General features: G+C 40.3%; 1 protein-coding gene across 1 annotated transcript; it reads left to right on the top strand.

Moving 5' to 3' along the window:
- Positions 1 to 3,172: 3,172 nt before the first annotated feature.
- LOC310760892 (olfactory receptor 51I2-like) lies at positions 3,173 to 4,117 on the top strand (the record flags this gene model as incomplete). Its single annotated transcript, XM_083610109.1, has 1 exon — positions 3,173 to 4,117. One exon carries the CDS (start codon positions 3,173 to 3,175, stop codon positions 4,115 to 4,117), a length of 945 nt encoding a protein of 314 aa, XP_083466235.1.
- Positions 4,118 to 9,719: the final 5,602 nt, after the last annotated feature.

Genomic DNA, 9,719 nt, shown 5'->3' with positions numbered 1-9,719 from the left:
GAGATGGTTGTTGTGATGCTCGGATCCTGCTTGCGGGCTTCCCTTTGAGGCCTCTTGGTGGCCACTGGGAGAACAGGAAGCTGGGCTTGATGGGCCCCTGGCCAGATCCAGCATGGGGCAATCTTATACTCGGATCTCACAGGGCTAACAAAAACCAGGAAACAAAACACAGATTATCTTTGTGTGTGTGTGACACTGTCCACAAATTGGCATACACCTTTGGCACGGGTCTTTCATTTTCTGGAATGTTTGCATACGTGATAAAGTTCTGCCTTTCTCCAGGGAAAGTTTCCTTGGGTTTTACTCCCTTTCCTAATTTCAGTTTTGGTGTTAGTTTTTCATCAGAGGTATTTGGCACACTGTCTTGTGCTGAGACACTAGACTGGCTTCCTTGAGGTCCTTCCCAAACCAGACCTGCATTTTAATTCAAGGTCCAAAAATTCTTTCAAAAGTAGTCATCTGTAGGCAGGACACCCAGATCATATTTATTGGTCAATGAACCACAAAGTGATGTGCAGTGCCCCTTTATTTATTGCAATGAGACACCCAAGTGTGTTCTCTGTTATCCACAGTTTCAAGGATTTAGTCTGCGAGGTCTCACGCATGACACAGCTCCGGGCTGGATCCAGACACATGCACTTCCCTGTATGAAGTTTGCAACACATTTGACTGAATCATAGTCAAATGTGTTGCAAACTTCATACAGGGAAGTTCTGTTGGCAAAAAATTGGACTCTGCTGCACCATTTGGTGCCATAGTGTTATAACGCATATAAAGCACTTTATCTTTACAAATGTAGCTGAGTCCAGCTGGGTGTGCATGGGAGCCTAAAGGGTGGCTTTCAACTACATTTTGCACTAGCACTGGTGTAAAGGGATCTCCCCACTCCACATGCACCCTGGGCTGCCCTCAGATCTGCTCTGGAGGCCTAGGGAGAGACCCAGAACAGATTTAGGGGGTGCACAGGGGCACTTGAGAGGGGCTCATTCCTTTGCACAAGGTGAACTAGAACTAGAGACAGAAAAGAAATTATGCAATGGAGAAAATACAATCAAAGTATTGCTGCCACTTCACACAGCCTGTGCTTAAAATAGATAGATCAGATGGTAGCACTCTGTGATCCCAACTGTTGCAGCTTCTGGGACCTAGTCTGTCAAGGGAGGCTGGTGCTGAGTTCTGCCCACTGCAGAGCAGCTTCCTTTGGGCTGATGCCTTTGGGGTCCGTGAGAATTGCAGGAGGAAAGCCTTACATCCTCCCTCGTCAGGAAGAGACATAAATATTTCTGCATCTGAGCCTCTGGCAGGTCCCTCTCCTGTCCGCCAGCAGAGAACAAAGGGTTTTTCTCCAGGTGGGTCTTTTAATATTTTTATATAGGTTTTGCTTTTCTGCATCAAGGGCATCATACCGAGGGCCTTCTCGGTAGTGGTGCCCTCCCTGTGGAACGCCCTCCCACCAGATGTCAAAGAGAACAACTACCAGACTTTTAGAAGACATCTGAAGGCAGCCCTGTTTAGGGAAGCTTATAATGTTTGATGTATTACAGTATTTTAATATTTTTTGGGGAAGCTGCCCAGAACAGCTGGGGAAGCCCAGCCAGATGGGCGGGGTATAAATAAATTATTATTATTATTATTATTATTATTATTATTATTATTATTATTATCATCATCATCATCATCATCATCATCATCATACAAACCATTGTGGTCCAACAACTGAATGACTGGACTTTGATGATGCTTTTGCTTGTCTTTGGTACTCTACATTAAGCATCATTAAATTTAACTTGGTTGATGTATGGCAATTAAAGGGTGGATACTTGAAGGCTTCTGGCCTGTGACCTTTAGTCGTTCATCTCCTTGTGGGACACTGGTGCCTTTCACCAGGGCTGCTTCTCATTCCCTCTCTTCCAAGCTCATCTCCCTTGGTTGCTTGTTTCCCTCTCACCTTCCTTCCTTTCTCTCATTCTCCTTGGAACTGCTCTATTATTCTCCTATCTTCTGCAGCTCATGATCTGCTCTTTTTCCTCTGCTGCTTTTACATGTCCCTTCTTCTTCTCTTGCTCTTCCAACCTTTTCTTCTGCTTCTGAAGGGTTGCTGTGAGGTTTGTTGTCCCCTTTCAGTCCTTCCTGTTGTCATCCTGACCTGGTTCACTTCTGTCTTCTGGCTGCGTGTGGTTGCTCCTCTTATTGCTTCTCTGCTTTACATATCATTAGCATGCCTCTTCTGGCTTGTTTGCAAGAGCATCTAAACATGCCACAGTTTCTCCTATTCCCAGGAATGTCATCCCCTGATCCTTCATCTCCTTCTAATGGTCCAATCTCTCTGCTGCCTTTTGGTTATAAACTTCTGGAGCATGTTATCTCTTCCCACTGTTTTTATTCCTTCTAGTTCAGCCAGGGATAACCTACACTGCATCTCCTTTGCATTCCTCTGAGATGGCTAAGGACCTTCTTCTTGCCAAATCAAAGGACCCATATTCCATCCTTCCTCAAGAATTTGCACACACTGAAAAATCAGTTTTGAAAAATTCAGTCGACCATCTTCATTTACAATGGCATCCAATTGCATCTTAACTTATAGAAAAACCTGCTCCCTGATCTCAGGAACCATCATGCAAAATATGGTTGAAATCTTCATGTCCAGAGCAGAACACACAAAAAGATTTTGAAAATATATGCCGGATTATTTATTGAGTTTTTTAAAAATATGCTTTGTTAGAATGACAGGAATCACCTTGTGGGTTTGTTGACATGTTTCGTGCCCAAAAGGTAGAATACAGAATTTAGAAATAACGACTACCTTCTTGGTAGTTGTGCCTTCCCTGTGTAACGCCCTCCCTGCAGATAACAAGGTGATAAAGAACTACATAACTTTTAGAAGACATCTGAAGGCAGCCCAGTATCAGGAAGTTTTTAATGTTTCATATTTTACTATGTTTTATTTATGCTCTAAATTGCCCAGAGTGGCTGTGAAAACCCAGCCAGATGGTTGGGGTCTAAATATTAGAATTACTATGATTTCTATTATTACTATAGATAGGCCAATAATCTGATGTAATTAGTTACCTTAGAACCAAAGCAAGGAATGGTGTTCATGATAGTGATTTTTTTTTCTTTACTGATTATGTCAATCCAGGTGCTACTGAATGGGGGAGCCTGATGCCTCACCATGGGACCACAAAATAACCAAAGCATCTTCCATCCCACATTCCTCTTCACTGGCATCCCAGGACTGAAGACCATAAATATGGGGGTCTCGTTTTCCTTCTGCATCATGTATGCCATTGCTGTCTTGGGGAATGGCATTGTTCTCCTAGTGATCGTGAAGGATCAGACCTTGCATAAGCCCATGTATCTCTTCCTCTGCATGCTGGCTGTGAGTGAGCTGGGGGTCTCCCTCTCTACCCTCCCCACAGTGCTGGGTGTCTTCCTGTTTGATGCCAGGGAGATTGGGCTGGATGCGTGCCTCAGCCAGATGTACTTCATCCATTGCTTCTCAGGAATGGACTCAGGGGTCCTCTTGGCAATGGCCCTGGACCGCTTCATAGCCATTTACAACCCTCTGCAATACACCACCATCCTGACAAACTTTAGGATTATGTTGATAGGCTTAGGGATTGCCATGAGAAGTGTTCTCCTAATGGTCCCAATGCTTCTCCTCCTAAGGAGGCTGCCATTTTGCAAGTCCACCACCCTTGCTCATCCTTACTGTCTGCACCCCAATCTGATCCGGCTCCCTTGTGCAGACACCACCGTCAACAGCTTCTATGGCCTGTTATGTGTACTTTCCACATTTGGCCTTGATTCCTTGTGCATCGTCTTGTCCTATGTGATGATTCTCAAGACCGTGCTGAGTATGGCCTCCAAGGAAGGCCGTCTCAAGGCCCTGAACACCTGCGTCTCCCATATTTGTGCTGTCGTGCTCTATTACACTCCAATGATTGGTTTGTCTATGTCACACAGGTTTGGCAGGCATAATTCTCCAATGCTGCACTCAATGATGGCCAATATATATCTCCTGGTTCCTCCCATTCTGAACCCCATCATCTACAGCATCAAAACTAAAGAGATCCGCAAAGCCCTGGGCAGGCTTTTTTCTCAGAAGAAGTTCTGATCTGACATGAAGGATCTTGGTGAGGTTTCCAACTATCTTTCTCTGCAGGTCGAGAAGGACCAAGCAGGTAATTTTCTGGTACACCAGACACTGAAAATTGCTGATGTATTAACCAGGCTGTATTTGGTTGATGCAAACCCAGCAGACACACCGATGGTGACAGGTTACCAGGTAGATAGTACTGCTGAAGCATTTTCTGACACTACACTGTACAGATGCATTCTAGGCAAGCTGAATTTCATTGCTAGATGTTCAAGACCTGACATAGCTGTAAGCACTAACCTGCTCAGCAGACATGCCAACAATCCTACTGTTTAGGATTGGAAAGCTCTGAAGTGCATAGCCCGCTATTTGAAAGGGACTTTGCACTACAGGCTGAGATTCACCAGTCAGAAGACTGGAGGTCTTGAAATCTTTGCAGATGCTAGTTTTGGAAGTGACACCATGGAAATTATGACGCTAAAAATCTGGAACTGGAATATTAATGGGATGAATGAAAAAAAGAAAAGGAATAAAATTGAACAGTATTTAAAAAAGAAAAACTTAGATATCATTTGTTTACAAGAGACACATGTGGCAAAGAGACATAGGAAAGTGCTAATTAACAAAAGATTAGGGAAAGAATTTGTATCTTCGGATAAAGAGAAAAAAAGAGGAGTGGTTATATATATTAAAAACAAAATTGAAGCCCAACAAATTTTTAAAGATGAAGAGGGAAGAATAATCGCGGTTCGAATCAATTGGCAAGGAGAAAGTCTGATTCTAGTCGGGATCTATGCGCCAAACGGCAATAAGACAGAATTTTACAAAACCCTAGAAGAAAAATTATTTGAATATATGGATCAGAAAATCATACTAATGGGCGACATGAACGGGGTAGTCTCATTAGAAATGGATAGACTTAGAGAAGGAATAAGTAAGGAGGGGAAGCTACCCAAATCTTTTTTCTCAATGATAAAAAATTATAATTTGATGGATATTTGGCGTCTTAGACATCCGCTAGACAAACAATTCACTTATTATTCCGAACCGAACCAGTCAATGTCAAGAATAGATCAGATCTGGATCTCGAACGAACTGATCCCAAGAACTCAACAAATAGAAATCCAGCCGAAAGTAATTTCCGACCATAACCCAATAGAATTCCAATTGAAAGGTTTTGAGGAGAGAACCTTTAGATGGAGATTAAAAGATTATCTTATGGATGATCAGAAAATAGTGGAAAAAGCACAAAAGAAATTAACAGATTATTTTGCTGATAACTGTAACAAGGGAACAAAGTTAAAAGTGGTATGGGATGCAAGTAAGGCAGTAATGAGGGGCAAAATGCGATTAAGAATAAAATTAGAGAAAAGGGTAAAGAAGAAATCCTGAAACAAATAATGGATAACGAACAAAAATTAATCAAGAAACCAAATAATTTGAGAATAAAAGAAAACATTAAGGTTTTACAAACCCAGTTTGCGGTTATTATAAATAGAGAAGTGGAATGGAATATTAAGAAATTGAGACAAAAGAACTTCGAATTCTCAAATAAATCAGGAAAGTGGCTGGCATGGCAAATTAAGAAACGAAAGGAACAAAGTACAGTAAACAGAATAATATCAGATGGAGAAGAGATAACTAACCCGAAGGGGATCAGAAAGGGGTTTATTGATTACTACAGAAGTCTATATAAAAATAAAGAAAGAAATAACTGCAGGAAAATAGAAAGATTTTTGAAAGATAAAAAAGTGCAGAAGATCCCGACAGATAAAAAAGAACGATTGAACACCCCAATTGAAATAGAAGAAATCAATGAGGCAATAAAAGATTTAAAAAGGGGAAAGGCCCCAGGGCCAGATGGATTCACCACGTGTTATTATAAAGAATTGAAACCTATATTGATGACACCACTAAAAGAAGTTATGAATAATATCTTAAGAGTAGGAGAAATCCCGGAAACATGGAAAGAGGCATATATTACATTTATCCCTAAACAGGACTCAGACTTAACACAAGTTAAAAACTACAGGCCAATTTCACTGCTAAATACAGACTATAAAATATTTGCAGGAATTTTGGCAAAGAGGATGAAGAACGTATTACTAGAAATTATCCACAAAGACCAGGCAGGCTTTCTTCCAGGCAGGCAGATGAAAGACAATGTAAGAAATATAATTAACATCATAGAATATCTATCTGCCAGGATTGATAAGCAAGCTATAATGATGTTTGTCGATGTGGAGAAGGCGTTCGACAATATAACATGGGACTTTATGTTGAAAAATTTAGAATATATGGAAGTAGGTAAAGAATTCTTTAACGGAATAAGGGCAATCTACACAGAACAAAAAGCAAAACTGATTATAAATAATGTAGTTACAGAAGAAATAAAAATACAGAAAGGAACGAGGCAGGGATGCCCGCTTTCCCCACTATTATTTGTAACGGTGTTAGAAGTGCTTCTAAACTCTATTAGACAAAATGAGAAAATAAAAGGAGTGATAATCGGCAAAAGAGAATATAAGACTAAAGCATTTGCAGATGACTTGGTAATCATGATGGAAGAGCCAATAAATACAGTAAAAGAAGTAATGGATGAAATGGAACAATTTGGAGATGTGGCAGGGTTCAAACTAAATAAAAAAAAACAAAAATGATTGTGAAAAACATGGATCAAAGTGTAATAGAGCTAATACAGCATCAAACACAGATTGAGGTGACTAAAAAGGTTAAATATTTAGGAATATGGCTAACTTCCAAAAATATAGACTTATATAAGAACAACTATGAGTCAGTATGGAATGAAATAAGAAAGGACCTGGAAGTGTGGGGAAGAATGAGACTGTCATTTTGGGGTAGGATTTCCACAATTAAGATGAACGTGCTACCAAAATTGCTATTTTTATTTCAGACCATCCCTATAATTAAGGGGAATAGAATTTTTATAGAGTGGCAAAGAGTGATATCAAGATATATTTGGCAGGGCAAAAAACCTAGAATTCAATTTAAGCTGTTGACAGATATAAGAGAAAGGGGAGGCTTTGCCCTGCCGGATATGAAACTTTATTACGAGGCGTCGTGCCTCTGTTGGCTGAAAGAGTGGATTAAACTAGAAAATAATGAACTCCTTGATTTAGAGGGGTTCGACAATAGATTCGGATGGCACGCTTACCTATGGCATGATAAAAGGAAAGTACACAAAGGTTTTGAGAACCACATCTTCCGAGGTCCTTTAATTCAAATATGGGAGAGGTATAAAAACTTATTAGAACCTAGAATTCCACACTGGCTATCTCCCCTGGAAGTCATGACTGTAAAGAAATTAAATATGAGAGGCAAGTGGATAACAAACAATCAACTATTATTTAGGGAAGGAGGCAAATGGAAATTGAAACCATTCGAGCAAGTTAAAGAACATGTACACGACTGGCTGCATTACTTTCAAATTAATGAAATGTTTAGAAAGGAGTGTAAAGAACATGGGTATGCAGATAAGGACTCCAAATTTCAGAGGGAAATTATAGACAATGAGGAAAAATCTTATCCAAAATGTATAAGTTGTTGCTAGAATGGAATCTAAAAGACGAAGAGGTAAAGTCGGTAATGATACACTGGGCCAGAGATGTGGGTCATAACATACAATTTGAGGATTGGGAAAAGCTATGGAAAGAGGGTCTAAACTTCACCGCATGCATGCAACTAAAAGAAAACGTTATGAAAATGTTCTTCAGATGGTATATGACACCCACAAAATTAGCAAAAATGTATAAGACAAGCAACAGGTGTTGGAAGTGTAAAGATAAGGAGGGTTCCTTCCACCATATGTGGTGGGAATGCAGGAAAGTAAAAGACTTCTGGGAAAAAATATATAATGAACTCAAGAAGATACTAAAATACACATTTAAAAAGGAACCAGAAATTTTTTTATTAGGAATTTTAGGAAATGAGATAAAAAGAAAAGATCATAAATTTTTCAATATGCGGTGACGGCGGCAAGAGTGTTAATGGCTCAGAAGTGGAAACAACAGGAAATACCGACTGTAGAAGAACGGAGAACAAAATTGTTAGATTATGCTGAGTTAGACAAATTGACAGGAAAGATCAGATATATAAGAGACCAAAATTTCATCGAGGACTGGGGGAAATTCGTGGAATATCTGGAAAATATAAGTAATGGTCAGATAACGCTAAGGGGATTTAAAGAAGCACTGTGAAAAATTATGAAATATTGTCTAAAGGGAATAAACTGATAGATATAAAGAATGTCAATATAAAACTAAGAAATGCGTAATTTAGATGATGGCTACAAATGATTTGCGGAAAAGCTGAAGGAAGTCTAGGAAAAGAGTAAACTGTGAAACAAATGATGTGAACTAATTTGTTTATTGTTTTGGTGTAAATCAATAAAAATTATTTCGGAAAAAAAAAGGAAGTGACACCACGGATGGTACAAACACTTCTACATTTACAACCACTGTCTGTTTGACTGGCTGTGCAAGAAACAGACGACAGTAAGCCTAAGTTCCTGTGAAGCAGAACTCAATGCTCTGTCATTTTCACTCATGGATTGTGAGTGGTTGGTGCAACTGTTTAAGGACATCAGAGTTTCTGTGAAATGTCCTATACAGGTGTAGCAAGACAATAGATCCTGTTTGGCTTTGCTGAACTCAGAGAATTGCAAGCAAAGAACCAAATACTTGCAGATTAAGTTACATCATGCAAGAGAGTGTATTCAGAACTCATTCAGGTGTCCTACATGCCAGGAAACGAAATTCCTGCAGATCTGTTGTCTAAGGTTGTTAACAGAGAACAACTTAGGGTTTATGTACAGAGGTTGCAATTGGGTTGAACCACAGGTACTACAGGTTACACGGAAAGGGGGAGGATGTTAGGATATTTCCGTTCCACCTTAAAAGGGAACAGGCTGGTGTGTGTCACATGCCTGTTTACTTCCAGCTGTCTGCTGGGAACTTCCATTTTGTATATAGTTTTTGTTTCTGGCTGTTTTCCTGGACACGGAGGCAAGCAGTCATGTTTTTCCTTTGTTCTGAACTACGTTGAATAAAGCTGTAAATATGCTCTCCTGTCTGCATCTTTCGTTATGGAGATTTTGCTGAAAGGGTGTGCACGGGTCTTGGAATCTCTCTGAGGCTCGTGTCACTAATTGACTGACACGGTTCCATGAGAGACTGGTGGTCGTCCGGAGACAACTGGAGGCCTTCCTGATGCCTCCGTCTCCGTGGCAGTATCCCAAGAGGCAAAGAGTGTTGCAATGTCCCCAGAGTGTTAATGACTTCTCAAGTTCAGAAGAGAGAAATAGGGCGACCATCTGGTTGCACATTTGTACTTTTTAAACACACAAACAGATGCAGACACAGACAGAGTAGGTTCTTCATGAGCTCTCCGTCCTGTCTTCAATTACAATGCATCAAGTAATGGCAGAATAGTACCATTGAGGAAGATGGTCTGTAGTTTTGGAGAAATTTCAGAGGGGTTTCTGGACTGGAGGTATCCCTCCTAGAAACTCAAGGGGGAAATGTGCAGGCCCCAAGAGAAAATACAAATGCATGCAGGGAGAGGCAGAAATATAAGGAGGCTTTAGAGAACCACATGTAAA

This window comes from Podarcis filfolensis (assembly GCF_964270895.1).
Source record: "Podarcis filfolensis genome assembly, chromosome: 4".
Taxonomy (NCBI): domain Eukaryota; kingdom Metazoa; phylum Chordata; class Lepidosauria; order Squamata; family Lacertidae; genus Podarcis; species Podarcis filfolensis.
Note: the sequence above shows the minus strand (reverse complement) of the source record. Positions and strands in the feature narration are given on the sequence as shown.